Raw genomic sequence first — 16,576 nt, forward strand, 5'->3', positions numbered from 1 at the left:
AGTCAAATTAGTTTTAGATAATTAGGTGGTGTATCTACCATTTTTATCCAATAATTATGGAACTATATATATATTTATGTTTATGCAGTTTTTAAAGTTCGATTGGACTCAATGAAATGCGGCCAATTCGATTTTAGTTTGCCTCAGTTTTGACGCGCTATTGTAACATCCATACAAAATACATACATATTTAGTGGGACGTGGTGTAAATTAAAACAACAATTTGTCATATATTAATTTATATCTTGCATTTTAATACAATAACACAACATGTATGAAATTAAATTACATACTTATTACGAGGAATAAATAAAATTAATCAGTCTACAGAATACACATTTTTAATCTGTAACGCTTATTGCCACTGGAGGGATGAATCTCCAAATATGGCTAATTTCGCCTGAACATGTTTGTCCGATAGGTTGCTTATCCCTGATAATTGGTGCTTCGTCTAATATCGGTTCTGTTGTTGAGCACTGGATGTCTATTTTATATTCGCCGGGGGTCAAAAACACAACGGTGCATTCATGAAATGCTTTTGCCGATTCTAGTAGTGTTGCCAGCACGATTCTGAAATAGAATAAAAGTTTTTTTTATGAACAAGCGAACGCCCGCGAGTAAGTTTGCGTTAAAATCCTATTTTTTTTTGAAATCCCGCGGGAACCATGGATTTTTTGCGTTTGCAGTTTAGTCGTGAAAAGGTAACAGGCAGACGGTTTCTGCATGACGTTATCACTGAATAATAGGAGATATTCGACTTTGATGATTTTTTATTGCTGCTGCTGACATTTTCTTGCCTCTTATCGCAAAAGTCCAGTCTTTTTGAGGTTGAGGAGGCGTCTCTCAAACTTATAAAAAAAAAAATTCTCAAACAACATCATTTTGTCAGTAAATCAAAAACATATTTAACGAGACAGGTAATATCTGTGCCGATCGGCATGTACTATATTATCTGTACTCCTCGTGAGGCTCTCAGTCTCAGACTAATTCGATAAGGACCTGCATCGCTAGACGTTACTTTTCTGTCAAAATATATTATCAACGATCTAAAGCCATTATAAAAACTGTCTCCATAGAATCGAACACGATTACAACATTAGTTGTTCGTCGGTTAAAGAACTCCGTTAAAATACCTTTTTCTGTACATGCATGGGGTGTAAAAAAACGGCCAAAAACTTCTAGTTTAGACTAAACAAATTTAAGCTCGTTTTCCTCAGAAAATGAAGGACAATTTTGTTGTTGTTCCTTATGCAATTAATTTGAGCTCTCAGTAATGGGGAACATGACACATGGAGCTAAGGATATTATCTTACTTGTTGTTCCCAGCAGTAGCAACACGGTTGTCGAGTTTGTAGTTGAGCACGCCATTGTTGTAGTCCTGGTAGAACTGCACGGAGAGGCACAGCTTGTGCAGCGGCCGGTCGAGGTGGTTCCGCACCGCGACTCCCAGCGACAGGCACTCGCCGGCCGTACAGCTGTACTCCTCTTGAGGCTTGATGCATTGCTTGTTTACACTCACTTCTGCAGATTAAAAAAAATATAGACGTTAGTCATAACCTCCATGTTGGCTCATAGGCTTATAAATAAAATTGCTTTCTTTTTAAATTTATTTTACGGCCTTGGAAATAAAATTGCAATCATCCACTCAGACTAATTACATAAGCACTAGTATCGCACCCAAACTAATGAACAAAATTGACATTTTCTGAGGAAAATGAGCTTATATTACGTATATATCTAAACTAGAAGTCCTACTATATAATCTAATAATATTATAAACACGAAAGTTTGTATGGATGTTGGGATGTTTGTTTGAATGTTTGTTACTCTTTAACGCTGCTACTACTGAAGCGATTTGGCTACAATTTTGAATGGAAATGGATTTTACTCTGGATTAACACATAGGCTACTATTTATCCCGAAAAAATCCATGGTTTCCCGAGATGATGATTTTAATGAAATGAATGTTTGTTACTCTTTCACGCCTCGACTACTTAACCGAATTAGCTGAAATTTGGTATTGAGATATATTATAGCATGGATTAACACATAGGGTACTTTTTATCCCGGAAAAATCCATGGTTCCCGAGGGATTTGTGAAAAACTAAATTCCACGCGGACGAAGTCGCGGGCGTCCGCTAGTTATTCTATATATTCTAGTCTGAAGATGAATCTTCAACTTACCCCAATTCAATGGCGACATTCTTACAATATCCATCATGGTTTGCGACAGCGTGATGCCCTTGACTGAGGCCTTGCCCGTGATGTTTGACTGCAGTAGGTGCCATCGCAAGTCCACATTCTTCGTGAGGTGCTCCGAGCACATCAGCTCAAGACTGTTGGTTGATGTGCCGGTGCTTATGGACTTTGGTTCTAATGTATCTGTTGACAGAGAATTAAAATATTGAATATAATATGAATAGATTCTTCTTTTCTTGACTTTATTTTGCGGAAGTTCATTATGAATAACAATTAATCGAACCGACGAATACATACAACTACGTCACCCAGATCCGATAAAAATTTCGCATGTTTCATCTCGAAACCGAAAAGAGAATTAAAATTTTTACAAGTTATAGCACAAATGTAAAAATTAAAATTTTGGAGCCTCAATAGCTCAACGGTAAGAGCGGTTGGACTCAGTACCGAGGGGTGGTGGTTCAATCCTCACCCCGTTGGTCTATTGTCGTACCCACTCCTAGCATAGTCTTTCCCGACTAGTTGGAGGGGAATGGGAATACTAGTCACATTATAAAAAAAATAAGGCAAATATTCTTTTTAAAAAAATAATAATAATACAACCCATACTTCCACATTTATAAATGCGAAAGTGAGTTTGTTTATTACATTTTCACAGTTGATGCGATTTTAAAATTTCTTTCACCAATGGAAAGCTACATTATCAGCAAGTAACATAAGCTATATCCCCACATTCGGGAACGGGAACAAAGTGTGTGAAAACTCAGTGCTAAACCCTCCTATATATTTTTTATTCTTTACAAGTTAGCCCTTGACTATTATATCACGCGATGGTAAGTGATGATGCAATCTAAGAGGGAAGGGGGCTAACAAGTTAGGAGAAGGATGAAATCTACATCCATTTCCCTACATCCCTTTACGTGGTAACTAGTCACGGCCGAAGCCTCCCCACCAAACAAAAAAAACACAGTGAAATTACGAACCATCCTCTATTTTAATAGGCGCAGCAGTGAAAGGGCATCTGTCAAGCGGTACAGGCACCCGGCACGACTCCTTGCTCTCTATCAGAATGTGTTTGCTCGACGCATAGTGGAAGTCAATCTCCTCGTTTGTGAGATTTGTGATGTCCAACACTAGGTACAGTTGGCTGGGACTGTGGATAGAAGCAATGTATGCATAATACTCCCTAAATACTCTGATTACTTTTACGTAGTACAGCAGAAAAAGAGTAACATTTCATTCGGCCGAGACGAACACCATTCTCTTATTCTAAGAACCGCATTAGAAACGACCTTCACCCATCTGTTTATTGGATGAAAAGTATTTTATATCAAATTTAGTACATTGTGCGACTGATTGAACTCTGATTGAAAGTTCTCTATCTCTGCGACCTATATTTTTTGACTCTTGTACTCTTATGTAATCTATAACACACACACACAACACGCATTTATAAACCCATATTCGGCTCACTGATGAGCTCTAGTCTTCTCTCAAAATGACAGGGGCTAGGCCAATAGTCCACCACGCTGGCCCAATGCGGATTGGCAGACTTCACACACGTAGAGAATAAGGAAAATTTTCTGGTATGCAGGTTTCCTCACGATGTTTTCCCTTCACTGTTTGAGACAACAAGCATATAACCTAAAAATTATTGGCCTCTAAGGACTGGTATCTGAGGCGTAAAATAAATGAAAAACAAAACACCTTATTTAAGGCATGAACAGTAAATAATTGCTATTTTCTCTGATAGTCTTTTAAAAAAATATTTGACAAACATTTTTAGGATTTTAAGCTTAATTGAAAATAATATTTCCACCTACACACATTGGATTCTATTGTTATCATTCGTAAAGTATGTGAATTCACCATTGCTCTTTGATATAGAACACTTTTCATTCAATAAACACATAGGTGAAAGTCGTTTCTAATACTTCTATTCTATGTATTGCTTGCAATTACAATTATCAACAGCTCTGTAATTACAATCATCAGTGTTCTATTTATCAATAGGTAGGCCATCCACGTGCCTCATAGGCCTATGTGGCTTTGGATTATAAGGTTCTAAGCTTTTCTTTCTTTTCTTCTGTTGGGCAGTCGGTATTGTTGTGCCTCAGCGCGGATTTTAAGTAGTCGGCTTGGTCATTTTCATTAACATCTGTTAGTGGTTTTTAGAGAATTTAACATTATCACTCTAAGTCGCATTGGAACAGAGTGTTGGGTTTAAACTCTAAGTTTCCAAACCTTCTTTCCTAGAAGGAGGAAAAGGCATGGCTTGATAGTAGTTTGTTAAAATGGACAGTTTTCAATATTTTCATACTGTGACGATCGCGTAAAAGTAAACACGAATTTATATGGAATTGAAACAGTTGTGCAGTTTTGCCACTAGATGGCGCTGTTTCATTTCCTTAGAAACACTACGTTTACGTTTACGCGATCGTCACAGTATCAAACTGCCACTAGGCACACATAATGATGATGCTTACATTTCAGCCGGCAGAACGTCCCAGTGAGTGATGGACACACTCGGCAACAGCTCGAGGTTCATTTGAAGCGTCGACTGCCGACAGTGCATGTCTCTACCCATACCACCCGAGTACCTTATTAACAGCTGAAATGTAAATATTTGATATACATATCTATGCTTTTATTGGTAGAGAGGTCAATTCTGTACATTAAATATATTTCCAAAATAACTATCATGGAAGTGATTAGTGATCCATACTGATGCCAAAATGCAATCAGTGAAATTTCCGTCTGTCTGTCTGTATGTATGTTCGTTATAGAAACAAAATGTACTCGACGGATTTTAACTAAACTTGTTAGGGGTAGGGTAGGAGTAGGTTAGAGGTAGGGGTAAGGTAGGGGTTTGGTAGGGGTAGGTTAGGGGAAGGGTTGACTACTAATCCCCTGTATGGTAGGGTAGCAGTAGAGTGGGAGTAGGGTAGGGTTTCACGTGGACGAAGTGGCGGGCGTGAGCTAGTCAATAATAAATGAGGTCAATAAAGTTACCGTAAACCATTAAAAGGTCAATTGAAAGTGTAAAGAAAGTGTTACACCAAAGAAAAGTGTTACAGTACAGAAATAATAAAAAATATTTCCTACTTTGTTTATATGTTACTAGAATCCCAAATGTTACCTGTGCTTCGATTTGTCGTCCTCGAGAAGGTGGCATTATTGAGAGAGGCGCTGACCAACTTGTGGCTTGAGAATTGGTTGACCTAAAAAAAATGTTTAATATTATTACCATTTAGATAGACATTGTAAGCGATTCATACCAATAGCAAGATATAGGCCAAGTATGCCAGTTAAGAGATAAAGACATAATTTTGCCTGAGTAATAGTGGTATATCATTTTCATTGCGTATATACCCACTTTCATTGCGATTAGATGAAAGAGAGCGATATTTAGAACAAATTATCTTGATATCTTCTGGCGCACAGCCTTGGTCTACAGGGCAGCATATATGCAACACATACCATATATAGAACAGACAAATAATGCACTTATACATTCATATTTCATATACATCAGGTTGCTCATCATATGTTGTCATAATACAGTTATTACTATAAAAAAAAAATTAATAGGTCCAGAAGATGAACTGCTAAATGTAAAAAAAACTGTCTGGTCTGAAAAAATAATCAAATAATCACCTGAAACTTCCAGACGTTCTATTAACAATAAGTCCACTGCTTAACGAGTTTTGGGGGTTAGAGCTCTGCGTTGGCAATGAGGTTTGCGCGTTTGGTACAGGCGACCCCACTCGGGAAGGGTAGTTAGATGTCAAGCTATTAGGGAATATGTTCTCTCCCACACCGCCCAGGTCTAGGAAATCTGCCTCGCCGTATAACTTCATCACTATAGTTGCAACATCATTCGGATTTATTGGCAACTGAGATTGGATTTCCTCATTGGACCATTGAAATACTTTAGTCTGCAGTTGGCTGTCCATATTTGACTGGAACATTAATAAACATTACTACTGTCAACATTACTGAGTCCAGGAAAAGTTATCTGAAGGCAAACTAAAAATCACTAAAATTGTAAAGATGGGTTGATGTAATTCGATGTAACAAAATTTGGAAAATAATTGAGGCGGATTTTCATATATCAAAACCTATTTTAGAATTCAAACTATCGTGAGTGTTATTCGTATTAATTGATTATGAGACGGCTAAAACTCACGTGATACAACGTCGGAGTATGCCCGACTATCCGATTCAAACTGTTTGGATCATGCCGCGTTGCAAGAACCGTCTCATGTTCATCGTCGTGTCATCGTTTCATGTCGAACTCATGATTAAGGGTTCCGTATGGGTTCGGAACTGGTCGGGCATACTCCGACGTTGTATCACGTGAGTTTTACCGTGTTTTATAATCAATTCGTTACCATGGTATAATCAACCTGGTAAAAAATAAGTCAAATCTAAACATAGTAGTATAAATTCTTATAAATATTCATAAAACAAACATGAATTATTGAATTATATTTTTATCTAGATCAGCAAAATTTAATTTCTTATAGAATTTTAGAATAATTATAATAGAAAAATATTGTTTTATTTCAAACTAGTGGAAGCTCGTGAAACACACTGTAAAACTAAAGTATAAAACTACTTTCTTTTCGAATTACTTTATCAAATGATAAAAACAGAAAATCAATTGCGTATTTAAAAAAAGATCTAAGCATACAGAGAGCTGAAAAACGACTTTGTCATTGATAACACAACAATGATGGTAGTGGATAGTAACAGATATGTAAAAAAAATCCTCACCTGTATAGATAATTCAAGATATTCTATCGGAACGTTACTCGTGTTGGTGATCTTTATAGTGCACTCTGTACTCTCCCCATTATAGAGGGAAATGTTAGTAATACTTCCGGATATTTCTGGATTAGACAGGTTGATGTTACCAGAAAGGGATAAGGTTGTCTCAATAGTAATAGTTGGGAGGCTGGGAATAACTTCGATAGAGAACGAAGCTGGGAATTTATTAGGCATCGGCATATTTTTTAACCTACAGTTCGATTTGACACCTAAAGTATGTGTGGAATACCCCAAAATTTGAAGATCTCCAACTTCTTTTGGAGTTCCATGAAGGTTTACTGTGATCGGGGAATCTGGAGGAAGGATGATTGTCTCTGGAATCGATTCAAAGACTACACCAGAAGTCAAAAGGCGCATGTTAGACACTTTAAGTTCAAAGGGAAGTAGGTTTGTTAATTTCATTTGGACTTCGCATATATCATCTTCCACCCAAAGATATTCTGTAAAACAATAACAGTCATATTAAAATTTTAAAGGATAACAGCTATTTAAATGACTTATTACAGAGCTCAATTTACGCGCATTATCAAACATTCTTGTATTGCAAGATACAATATACGCTTTATGATATCTTGGAGTTCAAGTGTCAGAAATTAAAAAAAAACTTACCCATTTTTCCTTCATCCTTTTTAGTTTTCCTCTCTAGACTGCCGAAATGTATAGGAGTGAATATAAAAGGCCCCTGGTTGGCCTTGCATTTGATTAAATGTGGTGTCCTTGCCGGCGGTAAGGGGCGTGGGTTGAAGTAGGAACAGCTGGGTACATGGGTTAGGTTTGCCGGTGGAATTACTTCTCCCGTTTCCAATACCAATGGTACTGGACCACCTTCACATTGAGCTGATAGTGCCTGTAAAAAGTTCCCTCATCATACCATTAGTTATAAATTATAGCCAATAACTATGTTTCTTTAATCAGTCGATTCCTAGATATGATAAAAGCTTCCTATATTTTCAAGGTACAACTTTCCTCTTTGAAATTTTCTGGTATAAATTGACAGAGTATGAAGTAAGTTATGCTATAGCTACTAATAAACACTACTACAGCTACAGCTGGACCTAATATTATGCATGCATAAGGTCACGTTCATGACACGTGCATCCAGCGGCTCCACCTAGAACGGGACCACCAACACTGCGCTTTCCAGTGCTAGGTCGCCATTTCAAACTATGTTTGTATCAATAAACACAAGTATAATTTCAGGAGACGAAACACAAAGAGTACAAAGTAGTTTAAATATGGATTTAAGCTAAACCAGTAAACCTATGATGCGCGCCACGACATATCTCGTGAAGAAAAAATACATATATCTATAAATAGTGACCGAACCTGAAGTTTCGTCACTCTTTGATCCTATTGCAAAGAAAGAGAAACCGATATTCCCGGTTCGGCGCAATTAGTCGACAATATGTCATTTTCTCTTCACAGGATATGTTGATGCGCGCAAGGTCTGGCTACTAGTCAATATTTATATATAAAAGATAAGAAGATACCTGCAACTGTATGGCCATATCTCTATGGTCCTGCCGGGACAGATGTGGCCACATGGTCTGCAAGAGGAATGTCATGTGGCGCGTGGCAAGCGCTGGGTGACCCATCCTACGTGCAGCCACAACCAACTCGTGCAAAAGTTGGATTTGAAGACGAGGCCAACCTGAAATAACGAAATTCAATTTCAACCTGGAATAGCAGACGAAACAAAAACACAAGCTGACCCGGCAAAAAAGATCTAACGATGAGGCCAACCTGGAATAAGGAAATTCAATTTCAACCTGGAATAGCAGACGAAACAAAAACACAAGCTGACCCGGCAAAAAAGATCTAACGATGAGGCCAACCTGGAATAAGGAAATTCAATTTCAACCTGGAATAGCAGACGAAACAAAAACACAAGCTGATCCGGCAAAAAAGAAAGGAGTGTAGACAGCTAAATGTTTTCAAATCATCAATAAATAACAATATTCAAAATGCTCTATAACAAGGACTTTTTGAAGTTATAAGAAATTGTTGTATTTCTGCATTATAATGTGAGGATAAATTGGAGTAATTTTCAATTTAAAGTAAAATTCATCACTAATTGTTGTAAATTTTAATAACTAGAAGTTGGTTCGAGCACTGGCTGTATTGAATATGGAATTTTTAAACACTAACTATAATCTTGAGGTAGGATTTGGTCTAAGCAAATATTTTTATTAATAATAAATTACAATTCTAATGACGCAGAGAAAAAATGTAATTTCATCTCACCAACTTGATGCTGTATGACATAGTTTGGGTCAAGGCTGAGCTTATGTCCGGGGAAGCTGTGTAACATGAGGTAGTAGCATCTTTGCCAGTCGGGGTTTGGGTTGTTTGCGCTCACTTGCCGCGTAGCCGCAAGCCGTTGGCAAAACGCCGCTTTGCGTAGGAAACCTAAAATATTTTTATGTTATTTTTTGATTTAAATATTAATTATGATATTCAGTTATCAAAGATTAAATTTTTAGTGAACTTTAGTGTAATATGCCTTACCAATCTCCTTATAAAGTTCAGCAAGGGTGTCAAATCTCTGTATTTTTTCTTGTTCACTTAAAGTTAGATTAATAAATATAACATTCTGCAGGAAACTCGACGCATGCAAGCTGTTATTTTGTTCGACTGCAATCCTGGCGGCCTTGAAACACGCCTCCGTTTCAATAATGCCCGCGTTCTGATATTTACTGTAGTGTATAATTGCTTTCCGGTACTTTTCAGCAATTTCCTCGCTATTTAGCAAATACTGGTTATTGATTTGGGATGGAGGCTGTCTTGGTATAGACGGAAGATCAGGACTCAGATAGGATTTTTGACTGTTATAATCTACGTCGCTTGACGATGCCAAAGATTCTGAATCAGCGTTATCAGTTTCTGATTGCCTTGAAGATGTTTCTACACTTTCAGAGGACGAAGGGGTTAATTCACTGGGTGGATTAATTGGACTGGAAGTTTTGGATGATCTGAGAGGAGATGAATGTTGTTTAAACTTTCGGAAAGGGTCAGTGCTCGGTTGATACAAGGATAGAGGTTTTGTTTTATTAGGAGAGCTCTCTTGTAGGCTCGCATTGCGCTGTAAAGGCATTGGATTCCTTAGATTAGGATATTGTAGAATTGCAGAAGTTGCACAATGACCTGAAAACATAGTATTTTATAATAACAAACAACATAAATTATATTTTTCCTAATACAAGTATGTTACAGTTTTTAACCTTCTTTAGCTGCAGCTAACCAAAGCCAATCAGTAACAGATTTGAGTGTTTCTGCAGCGGAATGGTATAAACTAAGGGCTTCTGCTATTAGGCCAGCCTGTAAGGTCAAATCAGCCAGATTTTTAGTTACACGACCCATGCAGCGTTTTTTATTATTGCGAGACTCCATGTCGAGACCTGAAAATATTTATAATTGTTTATTTAGACATTGTAGCGTAAAACAGCAAAAGTATAATCCACAAGCTTAGTTCAGTTGAATAGAAATAAACTTGTCAGATTCTCTATAAAAACAGAATGTTAGAAATTCTAAAATGTATTAAGGCCTTACCAACAAAATCTCTTTTCTCAAATGGTGCAAGCAGTAATGAAACTTTCTCTAATTTTTCTCTTGATCTCTCTAATCTTTTGGACTCCACTACCCAAAATAACGAGTTTATTAGCTCTGAAACATGCTGTTCCAGATCTGGCACTGGATCATTTTCCCCATAGAATAAAGCATGGGTTTTGAAATTAGATGGAGTTGTGAAATTCTCCTCTTGCACTGAATATGAAGCAGTAGAGGAAGAAGATTGTGGGAAACTTTCACATGAAGAAAGACTATCTGCATGCTCACTAGGAAGAGATATCCTGTAAAAAGTAATTTAAGAATTACATATATGCAAAATATGTAAAGGATATAAATTCACACTCCATACATTTTTGGGGTCTTTTTGAAAGTGCCGGCCAGCAAGAAAATAGCACGACTCGTTAGAATAGCCATTTGGAGCAATAGCTAATATGGCATAAAAGTTATCAGATGGCTCTGAACCAAGTTATACAGGTTTGACGTTTCGTTATTTTTTCCATTCATTTCGTCAATTTTCAATAATACCCGCAAAGAACTGGTATGTATCATTAGAACTGCCCATTTGGAGCAATAGTTAGTATGGCACAAATGTTGTAGGTTTGGTCTGAGCTAAGTTAATAAGTAGGATTGGTCTGAGCCAAGTTATTAGTTTGTTGGCCGGCACTTTCAAAAAGGGCCCAAAAATGATCTCCTTTGAGAAAACATTATTCAATGATGTTTAAAAAAAATATTGTCAAAATAAAGGAGGCCTATGTATCTTGAGACTATCCAAGGAATGCAAAAAATGTCACACAAAATGTCATTAATAATTATACATTTTCATGGACATACATTTTATACATTCATAGTCACACAAATATTTGTTAGGGGAGGACCAGTCTCTATACTCATTTTCATCCTGCTATCAAAAATGTCTTGAAAGAAACCTCAAAACTGTTTTTATATAAGTCTGTGTGTCTAGACATAAATGGTACTGTAAAAAAAAATTAGCTTACTTGTCACTTAAACTAGTTTTTTCCTTTGATTTATCATCTTCAAACACACTATAAGTTTCAGGTTCTTGCTCTGGTTTCTTAATGTTGCTGCCTGGACCAAACATGAAGGCTCGAGAGTCATACAGAGTATTGGTGTACTTCACTTTAAGAGACTCATGGACTCTGCATACTTCATTTAGTTCAATTTGATTAGCAAACTTACTGAGTGTAATGAGACCTAGTAATCTCCTAAAACATCAAATTACATAAATTAATAGCTGAAAATGTCAATTTGACTATCAGATTATTTTACACCATATATTAAATCCAATGGTGTAAATTTCATGAATGCAAAAACTACACTGCTATCCTGAGAATGTCTATATTGCAGACAAAATTTTCCATTTCATACAATTTGTATATGCTTTGTTTTTCGTTTGTATGTATTGCCTACTTTAGTGAAAAACTTAATGCACACAAGTGGATATCTCTGGCATGTTAGTAATGATACTCAAATAACATTAGGCTGTTCAAATATCTTTTCAAGCATGACAAATATTTTTTTTTTGCTTTCCACCATTTACATGGACAACAGGCTTGCAGAGTAATTATTAATATAGATGTACAATTGAAAACATAAGCCACTATTTCAAGTGTTACTGAATTTTCATTGATTGACGCAACTATGGCTATTACAGTAAAATGATAATAATCACATCATGTTCCACAAAGAATAACCTAATGAAGAGGTAACAATGGTAGAGTCCTCCCATAATGTGGAGTAAGCATTGCTGGAGGAGTTGCACACACAAATGATCTCAGCCAGTCAGCCACAACAACCAATCTACTAATAATGCATATTAATGATTAATTTATTACCTGTGAGTTTGGAAGTCACCCCAATCATTATTTTCAACAGGGTAATCTCTAACATACCTTACCCAGATGTCTCTTACTTGGCCTGTAGAGTCTAAAAGTATAAATAAGCACCTTTATGTTAATTTACTAAAATATAAAATAGATTTATTAAAAAATTAGATTTATTGAGCAAAAAAAAACAGTTTCAAAATATTGTCATTGCTTGTTGCACACCAACATCTTTCGCTATGCTATGGTGATATTGAATGATTTGCAGAATGAATGGTTGCAGCAACATGTAACAATAAATTCCAACATAGACAGTTTGCTGTGGAAACACTGTTCTACTATCTAGTTGAATATAGCCTCATAATATTGTGGCTCAAACAAGCTTACTCTACATAATGTTTTCTAATTGCCTGATTCTAACAGTGGTTTACGTATGTGGCTTTGGATCATGAAGTCCTGGTTACGAATCCTGGGTTAGGCTATGCAAATTTTCAGATATTTTCTTCCCATGATCAGTATCAGTCCAGAGTTAAGAAGTTGAAGGGGTGTAAAGCCATAGAACTGCTTTACACTCCCTGTTTTCTTCATAGAGGATGTTAAGTCATCAGACTCAGTCACTGTCATTACAATCTGTTATGAGCAGAGTTTCCAACTGTCCGGTTTTTGGCTGTTGGGTGTTACGACTTGGGGTCAGATTGCTGTTTTCCGACCAGAAGAGATTTGTCCTGTCAATTCAATTTTGTGAAATTGACATTGCAATAGTGGTTTACTATAGTTAGCTACAGTATGCATGTCAAAAAAATTTAAAAGCAAGAACAAGTACAATTTTAAGAATAAAATATTTCTTTAACAGCAGCAGCAAAAACCAAAATATAGCTTATATTTTGGTTTTTGCTTCCTGTTAAGTTTATATTCGTACATCTGTAGATTTCTTAATAAAACTCTTTCATTGATACCTAATGTGTTTCTTTTTTTTTTAATCTTGATTAAGTATGACCAGATTTTTGTTGTCCAGTAATTGTCGCTGGGAAAGTTGGCAACCCTGGTTACAAGTCAAACATGATCAATATTGGCCAGCCAACTCACACTGGAACTGGAATAGTATGGCGGGTCTAAGATCCCATGAACCAATTAAAATAGATATAGACTTTGCCTCTCATAATTATTAATTATAGTTACAGACAACAATTTGTACTAACCAGTGACCTTAATATTGTTGACGCGCTGTATCCGCTCCCAAAGCTTGTTGAAGTTCTTCAGCACGCCCCCAATTCCCTTCACAAGCACCAGCAGGCAGGCATGGTGCTGAGCGTGCTGCGCGTAGTCCGGGTGCGACATCACAGACTCTCCGGGCGCGTGAGACAGTATGTAGCTCACTGATGAGCGCATTGATACCTCATTAGATTTTTCACTATGTGCAACAACTCGCGATTGTGCCAGCCATTTAGCATACAATCAAGACAATGTCTGCACCCTGCACGATTACTTAAATTAAATATACGAAGCTAAGCAATTTTAAGTTTACTTTTTACCGAGAGGCGCTGTTCTGTTTGTATTGAAATTAAATTCTAATTAAATCATTTATTTTATTAATTTAAAATTCATTTGTGATTATTTCACAAAAACAATTATTTTTGACAGTTGAATGACATGACAGCACAGCCCAATTTTGTCAAAAGTGACATTGACATTTTAATTTTTTAGCAAACTATCCAAACCCAACTTCTTTCATTTTACGGGCGAAAGATTCGGTTGACTCGGTTTCTCCGTTGAAAAAAATATTACTACTTACTACTTACTATTTTTTATTTATATAAATAAACGGAGAGGGTCTCAAAAAAGTTAGAACCCAGTAATAGAAAAATTCAATGAGATTTGACTTTGACGTCTTTCATTTTTGATTTTGTCTATAAAAAAAATGTGTAAAATCTGAAATCGTCAAATATCAAAGTTTTTGGAATTTCCATTTATTTCACAGATTTATTTTAATTTCAAATTTACAAAATCAAAACATGGCTTCTAAAGAAGGCGACAAAAATAAAGTTAGTTCAAAAGAAGTTTATATATATAAAATCACAGCACTGCTTCACTTCACAACAGTTTATTCAATAATAGTTATTGTTTTAAATAATTGTTACAGAGCTCTCAAGGTGACAATAAAGAAAAACGTAGAAAAGAGTCAATCTTAGACCTAAGTAAATATCTTGAAAAGAGTATACGTGTGAAATTCGCTGGTGGTCGAGAAGCGGCCGGTATACTGAAAGGTTATGATCCTCTTTTGAATTTGGTACTGGATAACACCACGGAATATCTAAGAGGTTTGTCAATGTTTATTATTATTATACGTAGCAGCGTCGGTATTAGTATTATGGAGCATTATTTGATATTAGAACTTTTAAGATAATAGAATAGTTCTATATTAGAACATGTATCCAAAGCTGCTTTAATAGGATCTTACCAAATTTGGCTAGGCAGAGAGAGGCAACACGAGCAAAGGAGGGTAGTGTTAATCGATTTTCAAGGAATACCTTAACCCTATATCCAGTGGTCACAAGTCCTGGACATTGCTCGGCGTTTTTCTCTCTACCACGCAATGGACCTGGCACCCGCACAGAGAATCCATGGATTGCTAAGATATTTATCTACCTACCTATAATATTATTATTTATGGCCTCCCATTAGACTAACATATCATTAAATAAAGATGACCATATCCTGTCCATATCATTAAATATAGACCAATCAACCACAACCACAAAACTTGCTTTTTATCTTTTAAACCTTGTTGGAAAACTGTTCAGTATTTTCAGAGAATAGTACAACTAATAGTAATAACACATTATGACATGTATTATTAGATTATTGGTCCAATGATCAGCCTTTCTGGCCAATTATTATAAAGATTGAAGGAAAATATTGAGTTTTTCTTTCTTCCTAGTAATTCTCAAATGCACCATGGAAGAAGTCCCTCAGCTAAACCTGAACTAAAATTTGACAAATTCACAACAATGCCCCTAACAATTGCCTTACACAAATGACAATAAGATCGCTATTACCAAATGACAATGAGCACCATTAACGGCCAGTTTCTTCATCGCTAGTAACAGTAAAAGTAACGTCATAAAACCAAAGTGACAGTCTTATTCACTGATAAATAAAGTCTTCTTTACTACTTACTACTTTTACTGTTTCTTTAGCTTTACATGAAGAAACTGGCTTTAAGACATTAGCGTGGCATCTACAGGACTTGTTTTGTGGCAAGATGTATTGGAACTCTAGAGTTAAAAAGTTGGTGTAGTAAAACCCTCAGAGGGCATTATAACATTAGGTCGTTGGTCCCAGTCATTAACTATCTGATAGTGATAACTGCAGTCTAAAACATTATCAAAATAACCCATACTTCCACATACAATGGCCAATCACATGGCCAAGTGCGGAAACAGTTCCAGAAGGAAGAAGAAGAACCCATACCTCTAATTATATAGTTTCAGTGGATCTAACCCACATCTAAATGTACTGAATGACTGATTGTTTACCATATTTCAGATCCTGATGACCCCTACAAACTATTGGAAGATACTAGAGCACTAGGTTTAGTTGTGTGCCGCGGCACATCTGTTGTACTCATATGCCCCATGGACGGAATGGAGGCAATTCCAAACCCTTTCATCACCCAGGAAGGATAGCTGTATATTATATTTTGTTTTTTCTATTATAGCTCTTAATATAGAATATAAGTAAATGATAAGGTAAAAATTACATTTAATATAAAAAAAAAAATTCTACTATGTAGTTTTTGTTTCCTGAAGTGGAAAGCTACAATATCACATAAATTAACATGCAAGTTATTGTGAATGGATGTGTGGATGTTTTATACTATATGTATAAAAACTACTGAATATATTTGGCTAAAATTGGTAAGGCACATGGAGTACCCTGTATTACCACATAGGCTACTTTTAATCCCAGAAGAGTCCTAGGGTGATTTGTGAAAGATTGAATTTTACTATAACAAAGTAATGTGTATCCTCTAGTTAATAAATTGAGTAAACACTGATGCTATAGTTTATGACTTTAAAAACAACAAATTTATAAATCTGTAGAAAAGTCAATTCTGCACATGAAATATATTTCCA

The 16,576-nt window shown here is 36.1% G+C and overlaps 2 protein-coding genes across 3 annotated transcripts; one reads left to right on the forward strand and one right to left on the reverse strand.

The window, feature by feature from the left end:
• Positions 1–224: 224 nt before the first annotated feature.
• Positions 225–14,084, reverse strand: LOC112048853 (protein brunelleschi). 2 transcript variants are annotated; one of them, XM_052887526.1, is made up of 18 exons: positions 13,973–14,084; positions 13,640–13,816; positions 12,453–12,543; positions 11,595–11,822; positions 10,582–10,880; positions 10,254–10,430; positions 9,541–10,176; positions 9,277–9,441; positions 8,523–8,683; positions 7,642–7,879; positions 6,979–7,472; positions 5,857–6,161; positions 5,339–5,420; positions 4,686–4,810; positions 3,183–3,352; positions 2,185–2,382; positions 1,314–1,521; positions 225–570 (listed from the first exon to the last, which is right to left on the reverse strand). In XM_052887526.1, the coding sequence occupies exons 2-18, from the start codon at positions 13,776–13,778 to the stop codon at positions 342–344; spliced, it is 3,945 nt and encodes a 1,314-aa protein (XP_052743486.1). In that variant the 5' UTR covers positions 13,779–13,816; positions 13,973–14,084; the 3' UTR covers positions 225–341. The 2 variants fall into 2 exon arrangements, with proteins under 2 accessions (XP_052743486.1, XP_023942305.1); XM_024086537.2 differs by having other exon boundaries at positions 13,640–14,083.
• A 237-nt stretch (positions 14,085–14,321) lies between these two features.
• LOC112049506 (U6 snRNA-associated Sm-like protein LSm7) lies at positions 14,322–16,225 on the forward strand. Its single transcript, XM_024087436.2, has 3 exons — positions 14,322–14,482; positions 14,581–14,758; positions 15,987–16,225. Exons 1-3 carry the CDS (start codon positions 14,453–14,455, stop codon positions 16,124–16,126), a joined length of 348 nt encoding a protein of 115 aa, XP_023943204.1. The 5' UTR covers positions 14,322–14,452; the 3' UTR covers positions 16,127–16,225.
• Positions 16,226–16,576: the final 351 nt, after the last annotated feature.

Source organism: Bicyclus anynana, chromosome 19 (genome assembly GCF_947172395.1).
Source record: "Bicyclus anynana chromosome 19, ilBicAnyn1.1, whole genome shotgun sequence".
Lineage (NCBI taxonomy): Eukaryota > Metazoa > Arthropoda > Insecta > Lepidoptera > Nymphalidae > Bicyclus > Bicyclus anynana.